Genomic DNA, 24227 nt, shown 5'->3' with positions numbered 1-24227 from the left:
AGTGTTTTATTTCTTTATGAGCATCTTTTTATGCCTTGGCAAATTGTCATACTCCTAAGTTTGGATCAGCTTCTGATCTACACCTAAACTTATACTGTGCTGTATGTCAATTATATCTTAATAAAACTGGAAAAACAGAAAAGCATTGTTTCTTTGGTTGTATGTAACATTACAAAATAATTGAATACTTTTGTTAGCAAAGTACAATTTATATACAATATAATGTATAGATCTTGTATGTAAAAGGGGGGGGGGTAAAGGACTGCAGCATCAACTCCTGCTGGAGAGTTTCCAGTTGTCAGCCTGCCCTATGGATTTTGGACTTTCCAGCCACCACGTCATATGAGCCAAGTCCTTGAAATAAATATATACAAAAATATATTTGAAATTATATCCCTTGCCCAGGAAATCCTTTTCATCTGGATTAGGTTAGAATGCAGTTTCCTGCACCTACTCCAATAATACTATTTATCACATTAGGTTCTAATTGCCTCCTTCCTTCACGCCTTAAATACTTATTGAGCACCTACTACACTTGACAACGGTAGAGGGCAAATGGATTCAGTCCTTGTGGGAACGGCAGTTTCAGTCTAAGGAGAGTAAACATTAATCAACTAATCACACTAATAAATATATAAACTGAATCCTGAAACACTAATCAGAAAGAATATATGCACTCCTATGTTCATAGCAGTGCAATTTACAATAGCTGAGATCTGGAAACAGCCCAGGTGCCCATCAGTAGCTGAGTGGATAAAAATGCTGTGGGACATTTACACCATGGAATACTATGCGGCTGTAAAGAAGAAGGATCTGGTACCATTTGAGGCAGTATGGATGGACCTGGAGAATATTATGCTAAGCAAAATAAGCCAGACAGAGAAAGACAAATGTCATGTGATCTCATATGTGGAATCTAAAGAACTTAAACTAATGGACAGAAATGATTCAATGACATGGAAGCATGGATCAGACTGATGAATGTCAGAGGGATGGAGGAGGGCTGGAGGGTGGAGGGGGAGAGAGTAACCAAAGAACTTATATGCATATATGCACAACCCAAGGACACAGACTATGGCGGGGAGAGGGGCTAGGGAGGGGGATCGGACTGGGTGGAATGGGTCATTGGGGAGAAAAAGGGACATCTGTAATATTTTGAACAAAAATATTAAATATATATATATATATAAAAACTAAAAATGTTGAGCTGAAAGAAAGTTACAGCCACTCTTTGAAGTCAAATAAGAAAAATATAACCTAGACTTGGGAGATAGTCATCTGGGAAAATCTAAAGATGAGTAAGTGTTAACTGGGAATAGGGAATAGGGGAGAACAGACCAATGGATAGGCACTGTGGCTGGAAGAACATGCAGACTCTGATGGACTAGAAGAATGCCAGTGTGATTGGAGTTCACATTAGGAAGGAGAGCATGGTGAGAAATGAGACTAGAACAATAGTCAGATGGCATATCATATGTAGGTTTGTTGACTCTATTAAAGATTTTGTACAGGACTTGGCTATTGTTGGTTACATTTAAGTACACAAGAAACCACTCATACAAGCTTCCTAGATCTACAAATGAGCCAAGCTCTCCAGGAAGTCTCTAGAGTACCCCTCTTTATAGAAACAATTTTATCATTGTCCTGGCAAGCCTGAGTAGGAAAGATGATGCCAGGATTTATAGTGCTTGGCTTAGTGCCCTAACAGAGACAAGGGCAGGACATTTGTTAGCTCTACCAATCAGTTATATGAAGCAGCTGAATACAGGAATATCCGGAAAAGTTTCAACAAGCGCAAAAATATCTGAGAATCCATAATTAAAGAGTCTTCTTCCCTAGCCCAGATACATTATTATTATTTTTTAATGTTTTCATTGATTTTAGAGAGAGGAAGGAAGAGGGCGGGGGGAGATGGGGGTGGGGAGAAAGAAATATCAATCTGCTGCCTCCTGACCAGGAATGAAACCAGTGACTTTGGGTGCATGGGACGACACTCAACCAGCAGAGCCACATGGGCCAGGGCCCAGATACAATATTGAGAATGAATAGATCATTGTCTAGGATGGAGCCAGCTAAGGAGATGGCTCAGTGAAAACCAAATCCAGCTAGAGACTTCATAGTAAAGAAAATATAATTTGCTTTAAAATTTCAACTTTAACTCCCAGTCCTTGCTTCAGAGGTGTGTCTTAGTCACAACCAATTCTCCTTGGAGAGTCTTCCAAAGAATGAGTATCTTGAGAACCAAGTGAAGTAGGAGAGAAGAGAAAGTGAATTCTGCTCATTATTAGAGGAATATTCTAAGAGTCAGAATGATCCCAAAGATAGAATGAGCTACCTAAGGAGATAGGGACATCAACAATTCAAAAATAAGCTAGAAGACCACTTGGGGGTTGTTATAGATTCAAACATGAGGGCTGGTCTACATGGCCATAACAATTTCCTCCCACAAAAGGATGTTAGGGGCAGAAAGAATGGTGCGAAAGAGTAGCTATAGGAGGGAGAGCATTGAGAGCACACGGAGAGAAAGAGGCTCCTGGTGGAAAGCACTCCATAATGAGGATGCAGAGCAGGACTTAGTTTTGTGTGGAGTGGAAGCAGCTTATACCATTGCACCTAATTTGATCTGGGCTTGAGAACTCAGGTAAGGAGATGTGACAGTGCCTCCCTCCTGGGAACTGTGGCTTCCAACTTGAACTCAGGTTGTAAATCTAGCCAACTGCACTCAATATGCTTTCCAGATTTGGGGGTTGAGGTAATCATGGTTTGGATGGATATTAGTTATCTATTACTGTGTAGCAAATTATCTCAAAACTTACAAGCTCAGAAGAACAAGTATTATCTTCCACAGATTCTGAGTGTTGGCTCTCTGGGAGAGGCTCAGCTGAGTGCTTCAGGCTCAGTCTCTCTCTTGAGATTGCAGTTCAGGTCTCTAGATCTGCAGTCATATCCAGGCTCAACTGGGGCTGGAGAATTCAGTTTTAAGCTCACTTATTTTGTTGTTGCCAGGCCCCCATTCTTCACTGGCTCTTGGACAGAGACTTCTGTTCCTTGTCACGTGGACCTCTCCATAGCCTGCTTGAGTGGCTTCACGACATGACATCTGGCTTCCCACAGAGGAAGTGATGCCAGAGGGAGAGAAATGTGAATGAGTGAGTGAAATAGTGCCCCAAAAGGAAGCAGGACTACTTCTAGAATATCTACAACTGAATAATAAGAAGACAAGCTGCCCAATAAAAAATGGGCGAAGTATTTGAGCAGAAATTACACAGAAGAAAAACCAATGGCCAATAAACAGGAGAAGATACTCATCGCTAATCATTAGGGAAATAAAAATTAAAACCCACATGAAATACTGATACAGAGTCACAAGAATAGCTAAAATTTAAAAGACTGCAAATACCAAGCATTGGCAAGGATGTGTGAAGCAAGTTGAGTGATCAAAATACACTTCTGCTGTAGTGTAAAGTAGCAGAGCTATTTAAAAGATAGTCTAGTCATATACACATTTACCATACCATTTCTAGCTATTTATCTAATAATGACTTCAGCTTTTCACAGAAAAATTTATGCATGAATGTTCATAAAAGTGTCATTCATAATAGTCAACCCTGGAAACAGTCAGTGTACATGTGTCCAGCCAACAAGTTATGTATACAGTGGAATACTATTTAACCTTCTCTCTTCCAAAATAATTATATACTGACACATGGAACAGTATAAGTAAATCTCACAGTCAGTATGTCAAGTGAAACATGCATACCATCTATCTAGCTTCAGGAAAATGAATCCATAGTGATAGAACTTAGGTCATTGATTGTGTGAAGGAGGAGTTTGGGTAATAATGACTTCAGTGTGTCACAAGAAACATCCTGGAATGAAGGAAATATTCCATGCTTTTTTTTTTTTTTGGTGGTGATGGTTACATGGGTTATATAATATACATTTGGTAAAACTCATGCAAATGTAATTTTAAAATATATAATTTTCTGTTATGTAATTTATACCTTTTGGAAGTTGATTTTAAACAATAGGAAAAGAGTCAAAATATGTAAACTAAAAATTTTTAGAAATGTGAGGGATAATTTATAGAAACAAAATAATGCTTGGAAAACTTAATTGCTCTCTATGCAGGCAAAAATACTATACATAAATAACATAATTGCCCTGGCCGGTGTTCTCAGTAGTTAGAACATCAGCCCACACACCAAAGGGTCAAGGGTTCGATTCCCAGGCAAGGGTACCTACCTGGGTCGTAGGGTTGATTCCTGGCCCAGGCTGGGGCATGTGTAGGAGGCAGCCATCTCTCTCTCTCTCTCTCTCTCTCTCTCTCTCTCTCTCTCTCTCTCTCTCTCTCTCTCTCTCTCTCTCTCTCTCTCTCCCCCCTCCCTCTCCCTCTCTCCCTCTCTCCCCCTCCCTCTCCCTCACCCACCTCCTTCCCACTCCCTTCCTCCCTCCCTCCCTCCTTTCCACTCTCTCTAAAAATCAATGGAAAGAATATCCTCCGGTGAGGATTAACAATAAACAAAAAAACACACAAATAAATAGATAATCATTTTAATTACATATATACATAGATATATAGGTAGGTAGATACAGACATATAATTTTATAACTCAGGGAAATTGCTTTTTTCTGCTATCTTCTATCATTGTCAGGAAAGGATCATATAATAAACCTAATAGAAAATCTCAACAAATTTTCCAAGTAAAAAATTATACAAATCACTTTATCAAACCTTGATGCAAAAACCTGGAACTGAGTAACAGAAGTATAAGTTTAAAAGCTATTTTAAATTTAAAAATACTATTGTATATAACTTTTGAGTCAAAGTGGAAGTCAAAACAAAAATTATAGGCGGTTTTTAATATAAGATCTTATGACCTGTTACATGGTTAAAGATGAACTCAGAGACAAAATCATAAATATAATATATTTTAGATAGTGGTAAATTCTATGGATAAAAATAAAGCTGAATAGGGTGGATAGAGCATGATCAGAGAAGGAATGTCATTTTGTATATAATGGTCAGGAAAGTCTTCTTTGGGAATGTGACATTTCAGCAGAGTTCTGAAGGAAAGAAGGAAGGCAATCATACAGACTTTGAGGGAACAGCATTCTAGGCAAAAAAAAAAAAAGAAAAGAAAAAGGAAAAAAAGTAAGTGTAAAGACCCTGTGGAAGCTGGGAGCAGAGCAAGCAATGAGGTAACTGGCAGGAAGGTAGATCAGAGGAATGATATGATCAGATCATACAGTACCCCTTAGGCTACCATAAGGACTTTAACTTTTATTCTGAGTCAACAGAGAGCTTGTGGAAGGTTTTAAGCAGAGGGTAGACGCGATGTGACTTGTGTTTTAAAAGGATCACTCCAGAATTGTCTATATAGCGAAAGGATAGGAACAGGGAGATCAGTTGGAAGATTGGTGTAATAGTCCAGGTAAAACATATTGAAGAGGCCCTGGCTAGTGTGGACATCATCCAGTGCACTGAAGTGTTGCCGATTTGATTCCTGGTCAATTGATGTTTCTCTCACTTTCCCTATCCCTTCCTCTCTCTCTAAAAATCAATAAAAATTTTTTCTAAAAAACATGTTGAAGATTTGGATCAGCATGTTACCAGTGGAGATAGGGGAGATGTGGTTAAATACAAGTAATCAAGAAAAAGAGAATATAAGCAATTTTATTTCATAATTCAACTCAGAAATCTCAAAAGAGACCAGCTAAACAAACTTTTCAAAAATCATATGTATGAAAGGACTTAAGTGGGCAGAAAAAACATTAGTGCATTACAAACTAGAAATATACTGGAATTAAAAAATAAATATTAAAGTTTGTTCTTTGAAAAGTCCAATAAAACAGAAAATTCTGGTAAAGTGGGTAATGAAAAGGAAAAGGGAAAATAATACATTCATAATGAAAAAAATATAACCTCAAATATGAATATTGTAAATTATAATGAAAAAGTATAATTTGCTAATGCATGCAGAAAAATTAAAGTTAGCAAGTATCACAGAAATATGTAAGTCAAGAATAGATATTAGAATTACTAAATTACATCAGTAAAGCATAACAATTCAGTAAAACTATTAGAATTAATAAATGAATTCAATCAGTTATAGAATACAAAATTAATATACAGATATCTGTCACATATACTAATAACAACAATCAGGAGGACAAGTTAAGAAGACAGTCCTGCCGGGCTGGTGTGGGTCAGTGATTGAGCATTGAGCCATGAACCAAGAGGTCAGGGTTTGATTCCCAGTCAGGGCACATGCCCAGGTTTTGGTCTTGATCCCTAGGGGGTGTGCAGGAGGCAGCCGATCAATGTTTTTCTCTCATCGATGTTTCTATCTCTCTATCCCTCTCCCTTCCTCTCTCTCTACAATCAATCAAAACATATTTTTAAAAAAGAAAAGAAAAAAGTCCCATTTACAATTGCATCAAAAAGAATATAATACTTAGGAAAAAATTTAACTGAGGAGATGAAAGACCTGTACTCTGAAAACTATCAGATGTTGAAAAAATAAGTTAAAGGGGACACAAATAAAACAAGGGATATATTGAGCTTGTGGATTAGTAATGTTTATATTGTTAAAATGCCCATAATGCCCAATCTACTGATTCAGTACAATTCCTATCAAAGTATCAATGGCATTCTTCTCAGAACTAGAATAAATAATCCTAAAATTTATATGGAACCACAAAAGACCCTGGATAGCCAAAGCAATCTTGATAAAGAAGAACAAAGTTGAAGGTATCACACTCCCTGATTTCAAACTATATTACAAGCCTACAATAATCAAGACAGTTTGGTACTGGCACAAACACAGACATATAGATCAATGGTACAGAATAGAGAGCCCAGAAATAAATTCTCTCATATGGTCAATTAATCTATGACAAAGGAGGCAAGAATATACACTGGAGAATAGACAGTCTCTTCAATAAGTGGTGTTAGGAAAACTGGACCACTCGCTTATACCATATACAAAAATAAACTCAAAATTGAAATAAAGCCTTAAATGTGAGACCTGAAATCATAAAACTCCTAGAAGAAAGCATAGGTAATAAACTCTTTAACATCTATCATAGTAATATCTTTTAGGATATGTCTCCCTGAGTAAGGGAAATAAGACCAAAAAACAAATGGGACTACATTAAACTAAAACATTTCTGCACAGCAAAGAAAACCATCAGCAAAACAAAAAGACAACGTACTGAATGCGAGAAGATATTCATAAATGATATATTAGGTAAGGGGTTAATATCCAAAATATATAAAGAACTCATACAACTCAATATAAAAAACACTTTAATATCTATAAGTTTTAAAAAATATTTTAGTACGCATTAAGAAGAAAAGTACTTTCTTAAGATGATAAAGACACTTCATCTGAAATTGATAGCCTTCATCATCAAGGATGCCCATTATCACCATTTTTTCTCAGCATTGTCAAGAAGTTCTAAATGATACAAAAAGAACAAAAATAAGATTTACTAATATTTACAGGTGATACAGTTATCTGCCTGGAGAACCCAATGGCAATTAAAATCCTAAGAGCCAATTTAAAAATTGACAATTGTTCCAATTTTCTTCTGGAAGAATAAAATTGTGAAAATTGCCAAGAGCTTTTAAAAAAAGACAAATATGAGATGTCTTTTTTCTATTTTTAATTAAACTGCATAGTCATAGCCATAGAAGAGAAAAGAAAAGCCAGGAGAAGATCAGCATATCATAAGAGTGGTATTTCAAATAAATGTGGGACATGTGAGTTAATTAATAAATGGTTTTGGGGAAAGTAGACACGGTCTGATTATTAACAAAATCTATCACCCCTTCCTTCGTTGATGTAAACACTATGTTTTCTGAAGTCCATTATATTGGCAAGGGGTATTTGCAGACCCAACTTTGAACCATGCATTTTGGAGGTGATTCCAGAAGCCAGAGAATGGCTTATTGGGAAGGGTACGTTAATTCCATAACAAGAATTCTTGATATACATATTTCTCCCTACAGTTCTGTCAGTTCTTGTTTTATGTAATTTGAGGCCATGTTTTGTGGTACATGTGTATCTATGATAAATATATCTTCTTGCCATTTTGTTCCTTTTCCCACTATATTACACCAGTCCTTTTTCAATTATTATTTTGGGGGGGGCTTCAATTCTATTTTGATCATTTATTATGAAGTTACTTAAACTTATTTTGTTCATACTTGTTTTATACATCTTTTACTATCCATTTATTTTAATCAATTATGGATTTTTTTTGTTCTAAAATTTTCCTTTATAGAAAAAAAACATTGCTGGATCCTTTTTAAAAATGCAACCTGATAGTCTTAGTCTTTTCATTGGTGTCTTTAACTAATTTACAATTATTTTAAAGGTATATGAGTATTTACTACTGCCATCATTTTTCAAATTCACTGTGTATTTTGGTGGATTTTTTTCCTACTTTCCATTGAACAGAACAGATTCTCTTTGGTATTAAAAATTTATAAATTCTTTTTTAATTTTATGGGAGTTGCCTTAACATAAAATACTCATACTTATGATATTTATTCCTACTAAACACATATATAATGACTATCCATATATACCAAATACTAAGCTTAGAAAATTATACCTAAAGATTTCCCAAATGATTCCAGTCAAGATGGCAGTGTAGGTAAATGCCATACTTACAACCTCTCACAACCATGTTAAAATTACGACTAAACCACAAAATAACCATTATTCAGAACCCCCTGAAATCTAGCTGAACAGAAGCCCTATAATTAAGGATATAAAGAAGAAGCCACATTGAGACTGGTAGGAGGGTCAAAGACAAGGTATGGGCTGGTCTCACACTCATATGTGGAAGTTAAAAGTTGTGAGGTATATCTCAGCTTCAGAGGTCCCTTCTGAGGAGCAGGAGATTCCAGCACCACACCAACCCTCTCAGCCCAGGATTCCAGTGCCAGGAAGAGAAGTCCCCATAACTTTTGGATGTGAGAACCAGTGAAGATTGTGGCTGAGTGAGACTGACGGCTCCTGGAGTCCCAGGTGTTTCTCTGGCCCATGCACAGACTTACTCGGACTCACAAGCTCTGAGCTCCAGCACTGGGGCAGCAGCTCAAAAGGCATCAGGGACATACAGGGAGGGACTGAATTCAAAGTGAAGGCTGGAGGGGCCGTTTTCTCCCAGACAGAAGTGCTGGCAGAGACCATTGTTCCCTTGCTGAGCCCTTGCCTCCTCCCAAGTGGCAGTCGGGTGCCATGTCTGAGTCTCTATCATCTGACATATAGAGTGTCCCAAAAAAATGTATATACACTTTAACAGCTGATACCACACTTAATATTCACTCCTTTTCAGATTTAACAGATTTGAAATATTGGGTGCAGCCAGACCAAGCTTTGAACAAAGAAAATTTATCCTAAAGTATCACTAGACTTTTCTTATGGGGATACATAAAAGATAAAGTTTATGGCGCAAAACCATCAACAGTTGATGAATTGGGGGCACACAAATACCTAATGAAATGATTCTTGATGTTTGTGATTCCGTTGCTTCGCAGTATCAGCAGTACCTGGATCAGTGTGAAAACAGGCATTGACAAAAAAGTTATTCATTTCTGTAGATTCTTTTACATTAAAAAGGGGACATCTGTAATACTTTCAACAACAAAGATAAATTTTTAAAAAAGAAAATAAATGTATGTTAATAAACACTGATTTTATAATCATTCAGAGTGTGTATACATTTTTTTGGGACACCCTGTATATATATAATAAAGCATTCTGCAACTTGCTTTTTTTTTTTAATCCTCACCTGAGGATATTTTTTCCATTGCTTTTCAGAGAGAGTGGAAGGGAGAGAGAAAGAGAAAGAGAGAGAAACATCGATGTGAGAGAGACACATCAATTGGTTGCCTCCTGCATGCACCCTGACCTGGGCTGGGGATCCAGCCTGCAACCGAGGTACATGCCCTTGGCCAGAATCAAGCCTGGGAGCCTTCAGTCTGCGGGCCAACGCTCTAGCCACTGAACCAAACCACCTAGGGCTACAATTGCTTTATTTTGCAATGAACTTTATATGTTAGATTTATGCAGGTTGATACATGTATTATTTATATTTATATTCACTGTTGTATAACATATTTTGCACATTTATTATAAAAATAAGACAGAATTAATTTATCTAAGGCATATTTTCTAGGTTCATCCCTAAGAGACTAAACTGAAACAAAATGGATATACTCTTAAAATATATATATAATCTTTATTTCAGAGAGAGGAAGGGAGAGGGAGAGAGATAGAAATATCAAAGATGAGAGAGTCATTGATGGGCTGACTCCTGCATGCCCCCTACTGGGGATCGAGCCCTCAACCCAGGCATGTGCCCTGACTGGGAATCAAATGGCGATCTCCTGGATCCTAGGTCGATGCTCAACCGCTGAGCCACACCCGGCTGGGCCAAAATGGATAGTTTTAAAGATGAGCTTAAGGAAACAAAATGTAAATAACCTCATAAAAAGAAGAGTACATTTGATAAATTGGCTATTGAGAAAATTGATATAGAACCCAAAATCTCAACTAGATGAAAAACAAGCTGTGATAGCAAAAATAATTCCATCAGCTAATGCCCCCTTTGTTAGTCTGCTCTGGCAACCATAACAGAATACCACAGGCTGCATGGCTTAAGCAACAGAATTTATTTTCTCTCTCTTCTGGATGCTAGAAGTACATGATCAAAGTCCTATTAGTGTTGGTGTGTGGTAAGGTCTCTTCCTGTCTTACAAATGGCCATCTACTCATTGTGTTCTCATCTGGCCTCTTCTCTGTGTGTGCATGGAGAGAAAGAGAAATCTTTGTATCTCTTCCTCTTTTTATAAGGACACCAGTCATGTCAGATTAGGGACCCTCCCTTATAACCTCATTTAACCTTAATTACCTCTGTAAGGGTCCTATCTCCAAACATAGTCCCACTGTGGGTTAGGGCTTTAATATATGAATTTTGGGGAGACACTTTTACTCTATAGCATTCCCAAATCATATGTACCACTTAGCTATTGCCACAACAATGTTACGTAAAAACAACCTCAATATATCAAAAACAAATAGGTATTTTTCTTGCTCATGAGTGTGTGGTAGAGTTAAGGATGATCTTTGCTGGTGTTGGTTGCTTGTGGATCTAGGCTGCTGGTCAGGTTGAGTTCCACAGGTCTCATTTTGGAGTCCAGGCTAATATATCAACAGATACTTAAGGCATGTTCTTGTCAGGGTAATGGCAGAATCACAAGAGTTTTACATCCCCATGTTGTCCTTTGACTGCTTTATGCACCCCTTCATCTGCTCTTAGGGTTCTGAGGCAGTTCATCCTACTTTGGTTTTGAAGGTTCAAATTAATCACACTCTCTCACTCTTTGGGTCAAGAACTATCCAGAGTCCTGATGGGAATTCAATGGAGTATGAGCTCTGTTATTGGAGAAGATGCCTTGGACCCCAAACTAAAGTAGTCTTTCTGCTTTCTCCCTTCCTGGTTTGAACTTGCCTACCTAGTCATAGGTATCACTCCTAGAAAGCACCCTATGGCTCTGCTGTGTTTACTGCCTGGGAAAGGAAAGCTAGTCATATTAATCTGGGGGAAGAGGAATGGAGGGTGAGAAGAGTGATCAAAGTGAAGGAAGAGTGCTTGTGGAGGCCTTGAGGCAGGAAGCAGAGTCACTGGAAGCTGGCAGCCATCACAGAAGTCTTCAGGCACTTGAGGGATTCACTCTCCAGGTGAAGTAATTGCTGAAGATGAAAGCCCTTGGGCAGCTTAACCGAAGAAAATCAGACCAAGAGGAAAGCTGAAAGTTGACCATAATCATAAAAGAGAAAAAGACTGAACTCCATTCACTCAACAAATATTCACTGAGTGCTACCTGGTGCCAGGCATACTGTTCTGTGTGTAGGGGATTCAGCAATTAACAAATAGCCATATCCCTGTCCATGTGGAACTTGAATGTTTACAGGATGGGGTACAAAATAAGCTAAATAATTAAAAATATATAATAGAAGGTAATAAGTGGTAAAGAGAAAAAAATAAAAGCAAGAAAAGGATTAGGGTGTGTTGGCAGAGTGGAGTACAATTTCAGACAGGAGGGCCAGGGTGACATTTAGGTAAAGATATGGGGGAGATGGGGCTAAGGGTAGGAGCCTTCTGCACAGAGGCACAGACCAGCAAGTGCAAACACTGGAGGGAGTTGGAGCTGGGGGTGGGCGATGAGGAACAGTAGGAAGGCCAGTGTCGGGGGAGAGGCAGGAGATGAGACGAGAGCAAGGGCAGGGCAGCTTGGACCTTGTGAGCCATTGCAAGGCTCCAGGTATTTACTGTGTGAGATGGGGAGTCAATGCAGTATTTTGTGCATAAGGAAGACAAGGTCTGATCTACCTTTTAGGCAAAGGTGGGGCTGCAGTGTGGACTGCAGCTGGAATGGGAGCAGGGTCATCATTCTATGTGCTCCTGAGAAAACAACTAGAGTGAATGGATGGAAGGGGCTGATTTCTCTAACTAAATGATCCCAGTTGACTGACTGTCCATCAGTGAAACTGGCTGGGAGTTACACTCAGCAGCTTGTCACCAGCAGTTCTCACAGATGCCAGGGATGTTGACACTGGGAAGTTTCTACCTTGGGTAGGCATTATACCCTATGACACCCCAGAAGCCTTCCAATGGGGAGTGTGATTCCATAGGATGCATCAACTCAGTCTTCCCAGGTTTATTTTATTTTTTAAAGATTGTTTTAATTGCTATTTAGAGAGTGGAGGGGAAGGAGAGGGAGAGAGCAAGAGAAACATTAATGTGAGAGCAGAACATTGATTGACGGCCTCCTGCACACCCCCACCTGGGATGGAGCCTGCAACCCGGGCCTCTAACCTGCCCGGGAATCGAATCAGCAACCTTCTGGTGCACAGGATGATTCCCAACCACCTGAGCCACACTGGCCAGGGCTCCCCAGTTTGCAATACAGCTCCCTGATTGTAATGGTTTTGTCCATTGTGTTCACTGCTTTATTCCTGGCCTTGAACAGTGTCAAGAATATAATAGGCTCTCAGTGTTTGTTAAATGTGTGAGTGTCTCAGTTAAACTTACTGCAGGATCTTAAGCCATGTGCTTTTCTTCTCTGTGTGTCGGAGAATTAAAAAGTTGGGTTGGAGGCCCTCCGATGACCTTTCTAGGTCTGACAGTCTGTGATCCCATTTCCAACTCCAAGAAATTATTTCTAAAAGGCTTTGCAGGCTATGGGGTGTTTGGGGGGGGGGGGACTAGTGGAGGGGGGGTTTGCGTCATTGATGGGCTAGCGCAAACCTGATTTAAGGAGGAGTGAACAGATGTCCTTTGGAGTTGGGGACTAGGGAACTCTCTGAAAATAAATGTGAATTGTGTTTTTGAGATGTCAGGGTTGTAATTTCAGCAAGGGATATTTTACTAAAGCTAAGGGTACAGGATACTGAAGACCCATCCCAAGCATGTTGCCTTTGCCTCCTTTGAGTCAGCCTGGTCAACAAAGTGTTCACAGTCCCTGAGGCTCTCTGGGGGAAAACAGCATAAATAGCAGGAGGGACTCCTTTTAAATGTATGGAATCGCATTTTTTCCTTTTATTTTAATTTATCTTTACTGTCAAAAGTATTACAGATGTCCCCCTTTTTCCCTTTTGACCCCCTCCACCCTACACCCACCCTACATTTTTCTTTTTCTTTTTAAAAATCTTATATTTATAGCTGAAAGTATTACAGATGTCCCCATTTTGACCCCCTCCACCCTACACCTGCCCTACTTTTTTTCTCTCTTGATGAAGTTCCCAAAAGACAAAATTTTTTTTAAAGAAAGAGTTCCATTGAGGCACAGCATTACCATGTGTCCCCAGACACCCAGGATGCAGCAATTTCATGTCCCCCTGAGGTTTGGCAGGATTGCCAACATCAACAGGTGGGCTGAGTGGGCCCAGATTTGTTACCAGATAAGCCAATGAGATAGGCTGTCATATTTATTGAATATAGAAGAAAATATAAAAAGATGCACACTTGGTAATTTTTCAATAGCTTTATTATGCAGTTAAATTTATTTTGAGTAAGACAGAGTCTTTTCAATGCCAATTAGCATGCATATGTTTGGTTTTCATGCATTCCTCCAATTGATTTTGTGATAAATTTAAAGAAGTAGGTAGGGTTCAGCTTCATGGTGATCTAGGAGAAAAAAACCAACAGTTAGAATTTAGTTACTTATTAATTGTGAGTCCATTATCATCTATATTTTCTGGCAGAAGATCTCAATGTCACAGGGAGACAATGGAAAATACCCCAGAGCAACTCAAAATCTAAGGGCTTCGTCTATTGGGATTCTCTGTCCTCCAGACACTTTCCCTGTTGATTTTTAACCATATGTGCCCAAGGAAGGACTGCAGCCCTGCAGTAGCCAGTCATCCACCCTCCCATGCAACAGTACAGGGGCAGTCACCTTCCTCCTGGAGTCCTTCAGGTGCTTACGCATCAAGATCCCTGGCTTTCCGGGGAGCGGCATTGGAGACCATGCTAGAAGGCAGCAAGTTCTTGTGTGCCACACTTCCAGACCTGCTCAGCAAGCCTGCAAGCTTTTGGGTCAAGCAGGTGCCAGTGTTGCAGGCTCTCTTCTGGGCAGTGAAGCTGATTTACATGATGGAGAAAAACAGAAGGCCCGTCAGTCAGAGACTGGTGGGGGCAAAGCCTTCCCCATGGATAACATGGCAAAACTGCTGTCTGAAAGGTGCCGATGAACCGTAAGTGCTTCTCCTACTGAACAGGATTATCACAGCAGATAATCATCAGACACTTGGGAAAATGCCATGATAACTCCCCATAGGTATTACCATGGGTGTAAAAAGTCCCAAAGGGGGCCCTGGGTGACTGGCCATGGGACACGGAGCTATAATAGCCAATTATTTCCATATAAATAAATTAAAATTGATTACAGCTTGTGAGAGTAGAGAGATTATGGCATCACATCCAACCCCATCACGAGGATTGTCCAGAAGCCACATCTCACTCAAAGGCACCAAATATCCCTTCTTGGGAATACAAAAATGCCCCAGACTCCCCTGAAGAGGAAGGGAGTTTACAGTACTGACTCCTGGAGTGTTTGCCTTCTCCTTACAAGGTGCACCTGTTCCTGCTGCTTGAGGTTGGTCACGGGGACCACCCGCCATACCCTGTGCTGGGCAGGTGTGGGGTCTCACCTGGAGCCCGCTGTCACCTGCTCCTTCTCCCGGGCCATCTTCTTCAGCAACTCCTTCACCAGTATGGCCAGAAGGAGGTCTTCTTCCTCATTGAGGGAAGCAGGATTGGAGGTGTCCTCCGAGTCAGAACTGAGGAGATGCAGCAAACACAACACAAGCTCTGAGTCCTTCCTGCCCCCTCCCCAGAAGAAGCATCCAGGCTCCCTGGTTGTTGGGTCTCCCCTAAGGAAGTGGCCACCCCAACTCCCAGTGGACAGGGCACAAGACCTGTGTCCTCTTGAGGACACAGAAAATTTTGGTAAAAACCAACAAAATCATTCTATGAGACTGAACGAGCTGTATGAAATTTACAATAAAGAATATCAGATATCATTACTGCTTGTAAGTTTAATAGTTATGTGCTAAATAATTGTTTTCTTTATATCAGAAAAAAATACACTCCCCTTGAACCCCCCCCCCACTCCCCTACCCCCGCAAAACCCAGTCAGTGTTAAACGTTCAGCACACCACAGCTCAGCTCACAGGACTGTTTGCTCCCAGGGGCATTGGGAAGGAGTATGCTACTTTCAGGGCTGTCTCACCTGAATGGTGTTGCCTGGAGCAGTCCCGCCTGGTACAGGACCAGGATGCCAAGAGCCAGGAAGGGTAAGAACTTCCCGAAGCGCATGATGCCTCTCTGCAAGGGAACGATCATGTCAAAATCTGCACCAGTTTGAAGTTTTATGAGCCCACAGATCTGAGCTCACACCTAGGGGTGTATGTGGGGGGTGAGGAGCGGGAGGGAGGGAGGGAAAATCTGCAGTTGGAATCTCTGAGAAACTGAAGATCATATTGTACTACTCGGCCGCTCCGCACTTTGGCAAAGAGTGTCCTGTAAAAACCAAGTTTAAAAGAGAGTTAAATTGGGACCCGGGACTTAAACTGGGGAAAATGCGCCCAAAACCCGCAACTGGGACTTGCGTTTACTGGCTGCCTGTCCTAGGTCGTTGAGCCTATTTGCCACCGTCTCGCGCTGACCCAGGTTCCGAACCAATTTCCCCAGGACCGCTAGACATGAGACCAGAAAGTTACTCCTGCGTCCTGCTCCGTCCGCGGTCCCCGGGAACCCGGGCGGGCACGTCCGCTGGACCGAGCGCGGCGCTGCGCGGAGACGGGGCAGCGAGTCCCCCCGGAGACCGTCCAGCGGGAGCCGGGAGGAGTTTGGGAAGAACCGCGGACCAACAGATTGTGTAACGCAGAGCCCCAGACAGAAGTGGACAGACTTTGAGACTGGCAGGGAGATGGACCGAGAGAGAGCAGCGGAGAGAGGGAAGGGAGGAGACGGAGAGATGGACCCACAGCTGAGCTGGCGTCTCGGGCTCACCTGGCAGCAGGTACCTCCGGTGGCGGTGGCGGCAACGGTGGCGGCTTTCGTGTCAGTCCACGGCACTGTGGAAGTGGCAGTGACTCTCCAACTGGGAAGTCGCTCCGAAGCCTCGCAGCCCCGGCGGCTCCTCTTATTCCCCTGCTCTGGGTCTGGGGAGGGGGCCCAGGAGCTCCGGGCAGCCAATGAGAAGGAGGATCCGGTGCCTGGGGCGGATTGTGTCACCCACTTGCGTCCAGGACCTGTAGCATCCATCAGAATCATCCCGCTTGTATTTGCATTGAGGTCACTGATGGAAAGGAGAGGGGGGAGAGGTGGGGGCTAAAAAAACACCCACGCCAGGAGGATTTTGAGGACAGTTTGACGTCATTGTAAATTTCACCTGTTCAGTTCCATCAGGCTTTGAAGTGCACCCCACTCCATCCCCAGCTGCGCGGTCTTGTAGGGCGGGGTCCGGAAGGCAGAGACCCCTGGCTCCCCCAAGCCTGACCTTCAACCCCATCCAAGCGAGGGTGAGAGGGTTAATGCTTCACAGGGCTGGTTCTGGGTCCCAGCAAGGTGTTTAATTCGGGCATCTGGAATCACCCACAGAGGAGGGCAGCTTGTGGGAACAAGAGATGGACGTGGGAGCGAGAACTTTGTCAGGCTGAACTCAATTCCGGCTGCGCCAATTCCTGGCGGTAGGATTATGAAGTGACTTCTCGGTGCCTCAATGCGCTCATCTTTAAAATGGGACTCAATGTCTTGAAGGAACGTTGTGTTTAGTAATTTGCCTCGCCCCGCCCCGCCCCCAGCTTGGTAGGGACCTGGAAGAGTTTGGAGGCCCACAGATGGAGTTCCTTAAGATCGTGATTCATACTATTGGATTCCCCACCTTCTGGGCAGCAGGACTTGCCCTGGGTGGTCCTTCAAGTGGGTAGAAGGGACCGAAGTCCCGCAGGACCACACCAGGGAGGTGCAAGGCACAGATGCCTCCCCAGCTCCCAAGCAGCCCTTGCAATCTCCTTTTCTACCCCGCCATCCATAACCTGTCGCTCATCTGCCTGCTAGAACCATTTGCCCAGCTGCTCCTGCTTCCGGCAGCTGTTTGCCAAGATGTCCCATTGGCGTGCGATTCCGGACCTGCACGCGCATCCGCCGCACTTCAGTTCTCCAATAGAGAGCAAGGCAGGCTTTCGGGAGTCCCTGCAGAGACTATTGCTCACTGTCACTTGCAGTCACACTCTTCCATGCTCACGAACTCATTACTGTCTTCAACACAAGCCCACTCCCCGAAGCAAAGCAATGGCACTCGCCATGGGCCGAATGCCCGGGTTCACTCGGACCGCGCCCCAAGCCTGCCTCCCAGTCTCTTGTGTGGTCACGTCTACATACCGGCTTGATGGTAACCTGTTCGCATCATACCTATCCCCACTCGCAAGACTAAGCGGCTCCATAACACCCATCTATGCAGCAGCTCGACCATCTCACACCCTGTACACCCCGCTTCAGGACCCCTTCCCCTGGCTTTCTGCTCCAAGCCCGCTTGGGAGGTCCCCGCTCCTGACTTGCTGCTCTCAGAGGGTAGACTGCGCAGAAAGAAGCTCCTCAGGTCCCCGGGATCTCCGGGTCCGAGCGCACAGCGCGCGCTCCGCAGCAGCCTACAGAGTCTCCCACTACAGCGAGCGCTGCAAAAGTGTCCGGGCGGCGTGGGGCGGGCAAGGAGCCCAGCTAGGTGGTTCGCAGGCAGAGAGAAAGGAGACCCGTCTGCGCCTGGAGTGAGCCGATCCAAGGGTCCGCACCCCTGAGCTCAGCCTCCAGAAGCCTCGGCATTCCCCAGGGCACACCTGCCTCACACCACATCGCTTCTCCTTCCCGGCTGGTGACCTCCATGCTTGGGGACACCTAACTTCCAAGACGCTCTTCTTAAACTTTCCTTCTTCTTTACTGATGGGGCGCCACTCCCACGAGGGAATAAAAGCTTGAGCCTGTTCACTGGGTGTGTTTAACTCCCTCTCCGCAGGCACATGGGCAGGGCTGCAGGGGAGCCTGGGAATGGAACTGTTGGGTAGAACGCAGGTGCGCCAGCAGGTACAGAGGTGTGGAAGGGAAGCGACGCAAAGGACAGGCAGGGATCCGAATGTCGGGTCCTGCCCGGCCAGTGTGGCTCAGTGGATTGAGCGTGGTGCCATGCGCCAAGAGGGCGCTGGTTGGATCAGGGTCAGGGCATAAGCGTGGGTCGTGGGCTTGATCCCCAGTAGGGGGCGTGCACGAGGCAGCTGGTTGATGTTTCTCTATCGTGATGTTTCTCTCTCTCTGTCCCTTCCTCTCTCTCAAAAGTCAATGAAAACATATTAAAAAAAAAAAAGAATGTCGGATCCTGGGCTCAGTGCGTTTGAAGGCGAGAAGCAGCGGGTGCTGAGACCCAGTCCCGGGCTTTGGGGGCTCGGCAGTTTGAGTCCCGAGACCTGGCCACGTTTTCCGTGCAGAGCTGCAGGGCCAGATTGGCAAAGGCAGCCTAGTGGGCACCATTTTGCTAGAAACTGGGCTCTGCCACTTGAGGCTGCCCTAGGTGAGTCTTTGCTCTCAGGTGCCAAGTGCTTTTAGGGAAATCCTTCCACTACCAAGATGAGGAAGTCGTGTGTAAGCACGTGTGCCTGTGGATTGCATTTCCTGAGGAGTGACACAGCTCTCACCAGCACAATGGGAGTGCAGAATCGTTAAGCAGGGACTACTGGAGAAGCTGACTTGGCTGCCATGTCACTTTGCCAGCTGCCAGCCTGGCAGCCAGCTGTGCCTTCAACCTTCAAAGCCAACATTTATTCCTCACTCTGAGATCTTTGGTGGTTACAAACTATGGGGTATGGGGTAGGAATCTGGTCTACACCCAGAAGGTGCTAGGATAGCCTACAGCAATTTCAAATGTTACCTCAAAGATCAATCTCTCCAGGTAGGGAGGGACTGATGTTAACTTATCCCTAAGCACTCTTTGAATTTGTTAAGAAGTGCCCCCTGCTGAGCCCCACTGTTTAAAAAAAAAGAATTCTTTTCTTTGGCAATTAGCACCTTCTTCCCACAAGTAGCACCAACGACTGTTGAATGAATGAAAATTAATTCATGGTGGCACATTCACCAGCCAGTCTCTCTACTATTAAAAGGCTCTCAGGCCAGCATGCAGAAAATCTGGACCTACTTAGGAGGAGCAGCATTCTGCTTGGGTTGGGAAATTGCAAGGGCAAACATTTATTTCAGTGAGACTCCTCTCATTTTATTTGGCACTGCAGAGAAAGTTTCCTGATAGAAGTTTTCAGGAATGAGACACGGAAATAAGGGTTTTTGGCTTTTGTTTTTTCTAAAGTGTACGGTGTCCTAGTGTGAAATACAAAACCATTTCTCTCTTGAGCCCATGCCCGATTTACTTCATGAACTCAAGGAAGTTTAGACCATGGCACATGCGGATTCTGTAGATTGCTTCCAGCGACCCCTGAAAGGTCTTCGAACTTCAGCACTAAACAGAGTATGATCTTGGAAATGTCACCAGGGAAATACTGATTCACTTGGCTATTTGGCCCTTGATTTTACAATCTTATTTCATAAGTTTGTAGCCTAGAAATCAAGACCAGTTGGAAACAACCTAGTTTGGAAAAAAAATTTATAACACTGATAAACTCTAACTGTAATATTTATTTCCATTCTTTTAAATTAGATTCCTGTGCTTTTTGACTTGAAACTTTTTTTAAAGATGATTTATCAGGATTGCCAGAGTCCCATATCTGGATGAAAATTCTTAGGTGAGTTTGTATGCAATGAAAAGGGTTACACCTTGCCATGGCTGGTGTGACTAAGTTGGTTGAGTGTCTCCCAATTCACCAAGAGGTCACCTGTTTGACAGGGGGGTGGGGGGTGGGGGGTGGAGGAGGCAGTGGATTGATGTTTCTCTCTCATTGATGTTTCTATCTCTCTCTCCCTCTCCCTTCCTCTCTCTGTAAAATCAATAAAAACTAAAATAAAATAGAAGATTTACACTGTGAGCATTCAGAACTAGTCATCCCAAGATGTGCTTCTGTGGTAGGCAGATTGTTTTGAGCTAAGGGGAACTTACCTGTGGGCTCAGGAGAAACTTTTGCCTTTCCCTTGATCACTTGGAACAACTTGAATTAGGGGCCTTGCCTATAATGGGAGAATTTTTATTTACCAAACATTTGCCCTTCTCATTATTCTATAAAGAGCCCCTGAGCCCCCAAGGCACCTTACCTCATCCTTAGCTCAGAAAGTCTTATATACCCATGTTCCATTTCTGTCTCTGACTCGCTCATGTATGGGGGTTCCCATACATATGTATTACGTTTGGTTATTTTGTCTTTCTAATCTGTGTCATGTCTATTTGATTATTAGACCAGCCAAAAGAAACTTAAGGGTAGAGGAATATGTGTTTCTCCACCACACACCTAAAGGCTTACTCCTTTAATCCTGTACAATTGGTGTTTGAAGTAGATTCAAAAGCAACAACAAAAACACAACAATAACAACTACAGCAACAGTAGCAACAACACACATTCACTCACACATTCACACTGGGGGAAATTTAGAGCTGTCAAATGAACTGAAGTTCAACTGAAAATTGATTGTGTTGGGTTCCTTGTGTAAGGAGCATGGAACTCACCACTGTAACAACAAGTAAAAAGCTGAAGAAACTGAAAAATGAAAAAATCTTATAGGATTGTAAGAGAGGTGAACACAGGGCAAACCTTTGCCCCCAAGATTGGAGAGACAGGTGTTTACAGGAAGTGATAGTTTATTGGAGCAGAGACTCCCAAGGTTGCGGGCTCAATCTCCAGTCAGGGGCGTGCAGGAGGCCGCCGATCAATGACTCTCTCATCATTGACGTTTCTCTCTCTCTCTCCCCCTCTCTCTTCCTCTCTGAAATCAATAAAGGTATATTTAAAAAAGGAAAAAGAATATCTTCTCCCATTTGGAAGGTCGTCTTTTCATTTTGTTGATGGTTTCCTCTGCTATACAAACTTTTTAGTTTGATGTAGTCCCATTTGTTTCTTTTTTCTTTTGTTTCTCTTGCCTGATGAGATATATCAGAACAAATATTACAAAGAGCAATGTCAGAGAGTTTGCTGCCTAGGTTTTCTTCTAGGAGTTTCATGGTTTCAGGTCTTAAATTTAAGTCTTTAATCCATTTTGAGATTATTCTTGTGTATGGTGTAGGAAGGTGGTCTAGTTTCATTTTTTCACATGTATCTATCTGTTCAGTATTCACAACACTGTTTGTTGAACAGGCTATACTTACCTCATTGTATATTCTTGCTTTTTTTCTCATAGATTGACTATATAGGCATGGGTTTATTTCTGGGATTTCTGTTGTGTCCCACTGATCTATGTGTCTGGTTTTTTTGTTTTTTTGTTTTTGTTTTTTTTTTAAGTATATCTTTATTGATTTCAGAGAGAGGAAAGGAGAGGGAGATAGAAACATCAATGATTTGAGAGTCATTGATGGGCTGCAGCCCACAACCTGGGCATGTGCCCTGACTGGGAATCGAACCCCGATTGCCTGGATCCTAGGTCAACGCTCAACCGCTGAGCCACGCCCGGCCGGGCTATGTGTCTGTTTTTATACCGGTATCATGCTGTTTTGATTACTATACCCTTGCAGTATAGTGTGATATCAGGTAGCATGATTCCTCCAACTTTGTTCGTCTTTTCTCAAGATTGCTGTGGCTATTTGGGATCTGTTGTGGTTCCATATAAATTTTTGGAATATTTCTTCTAGTTTTGTGAATAATGCCATTGATATTTTGATAAGGATTACATTGAACCTATAGATTGCTTTGGGTAGTGTGGACATTTTAATGATGTTAATTCTTCCTATCCATGAGCACGGTGTATTCTTTCATTTATCTGTACCTTCTCCAATTTCTTTCTTCAATGTATTATAATGTTCTGAGTATAGGTCTTTTACCTCCTTGGTTAAATTTATTCCTAGGTGGTCCTAGCCAATTTGGTTCAGCCCATGAACTGTAAGGGTCCCAGGTTCGATTCCGGTCAGGGTCATGTACCTCGGTTGCAGGCTCAATCCACAGTCAGGGTGCGTGCGGGAGGCAACCTATTGATGTGTCTCTCTCACATCGATGTTCCTCTCTCTCTCTCTCTCTCCCTCTCCTTCCACTGTCTCTGAAAAGCAATAGAAAAAATATCCTTGAGCAAAGATTTTTTAAAAAAATTTTTTAAATTTATTCCTAGGGTTTTTTACACTTGATCGTAGCCAAAAGGCTGAGAAGCGATATTCCTAGGGGTTTTTTTTAAATGCAACTTAAAATGGGATTGTTTTCTTTCTCTTTCTGATAGTTTGTTATTGGTTTATAAAAATGCAATCAATTTCTAAATATTAATTTTGTATTCTGCCACTTAACTGAATTCATTTACCAGTTCTAAGAGTTTTCTTGGTGGAATCTTTAGGATTCTCTATCTATGGTATCATGTCATCTGCAAATAATGACAGGTTTACTTCTTTCCAATTTGTATGCTTTTTATTTCTTCTTTTTGTCTGAATGCTGTGGCTAGGATTTCAAATATTGTGTTGAATAAAAGTCATGAAAGTGCACATTTTTGTCTTGTTCCTGATCTTAAGGAAAATGCTTTTATTTTCCCCCACTGAGTATGATGTTAGCTGTGGGTTTGTCATATATGGCCTTTATTACGTTGAGGTATGTTCCCTCTATTTCCACTTTGCCAAGAGTTTTTAATCATAAAAAGGTGCTGGATTATGTCAAATGCTTTTTCTACATCTACTGATCTGATCATATGATTTTTACTTTAACCTTCACCCAAGGAAATTTTTTATTGATTTTTAGAGAGAGAGGAATGGAAAGAGAGAGAGAGAAACATCAATCAGTGGCCTTCCGCACACTCCCTGACCAGAAATCGACCTGCAGCCTTTGGGTGTACAGGATGGCGCTTCAACCAACTGAGCTACACCAGCCAGGGCTGATCATAGGATTTTTATCCTTTATTTTGTTTATGTGGTGTATCTTATTAATTGATTTGAGGACACTGAAACAAATTTGCATCCCAGGAATAAATCACACTTAATCCTAGAGCATGATATTTTTAATGTATTGCTGAATTTGATTTCCTAATATTTTATTGAGGATTTTTTGCATCTATGTTCATCAGGGATATTGGCCTTTAATTTTCCTTTTTGTAATGTGTTTGTCTATTTTTGGAATTAGGGTAAAGGTGGTCTTGTAAAATGAGCTTCGGAGCCATGCCTCCTCTTGAATTTTTAGGATAGTTTAAAGAGGATGTTAATTCTTCTTTGAATGTTTGGTAAAATTCAACTGTGAAGCCACCCAGTCCAGGACTTTATTCTGTTGGGAGTTTTTTTTATTACTGATTTGATTTCATTAATAGTAATTGGTCTGTTCAATAGGGTCCAATGGCACAGCCTCCCTGATCACCCACGCTGGGCACTCCAGGTGTGTCTCTTCATGTGGGCTGTGTACATCCACCTATTGTAGGTGAGCCTTGATTGCTGTGGGCACATCAGTGGAAGGGATTTACCCCCAGGCCAATTGTCTGCAAGGACTGGCGATGACCACTGACCACTGTTGGGGATAAGCTGTGCAGGGGCCTGCCCCACA

At 42.3% G+C, this 24227-nt stretch overlaps 1 protein-coding gene and 1 pseudogene across 1 annotated transcript; both read right to left on the bottom strand.

The window, feature by feature from the left end:
* Positions 1-14507: 14507 nt before the first annotated feature.
* LOC107546743 (calcitonin gene-related peptide 1-like) lies at positions 14508-15903 on the bottom strand. Its single transcript, XM_016195437.2, has 3 exons — positions 15818-15903; positions 15237-15365; positions 14508-14667 (listed from the first exon to the last, which is right to left on the bottom strand). Exons 1-3 carry the CDS (start codon positions 15901-15903, stop codon positions 14508-14510), a joined length of 375 nt encoding a protein of 124 aa, XP_016050923.1.
* A 6830-nt stretch (positions 15904-22733) lies between these two features.
* Positions 22734-22869, bottom strand: LOC148092015 (U2 spliceosomal RNA; annotated as a pseudogene).
* Positions 22870-24227: the final 1358 nt, after the last annotated feature.

The sequence above is a fragment of the Miniopterus natalensis genome, chromosome 11 (genome assembly GCF_054644295.1).
Source record: "Miniopterus natalensis isolate mMinNat1 chromosome 11, mMinNat1.hap1, whole genome shotgun sequence".
NCBI classification, from domain to species: domain Eukaryota; kingdom Metazoa; phylum Chordata; class Mammalia; order Chiroptera; family Miniopteridae; genus Miniopterus; species Miniopterus natalensis.
This window is presented reverse-complemented; position numbering and strand designations above follow the sequence as displayed.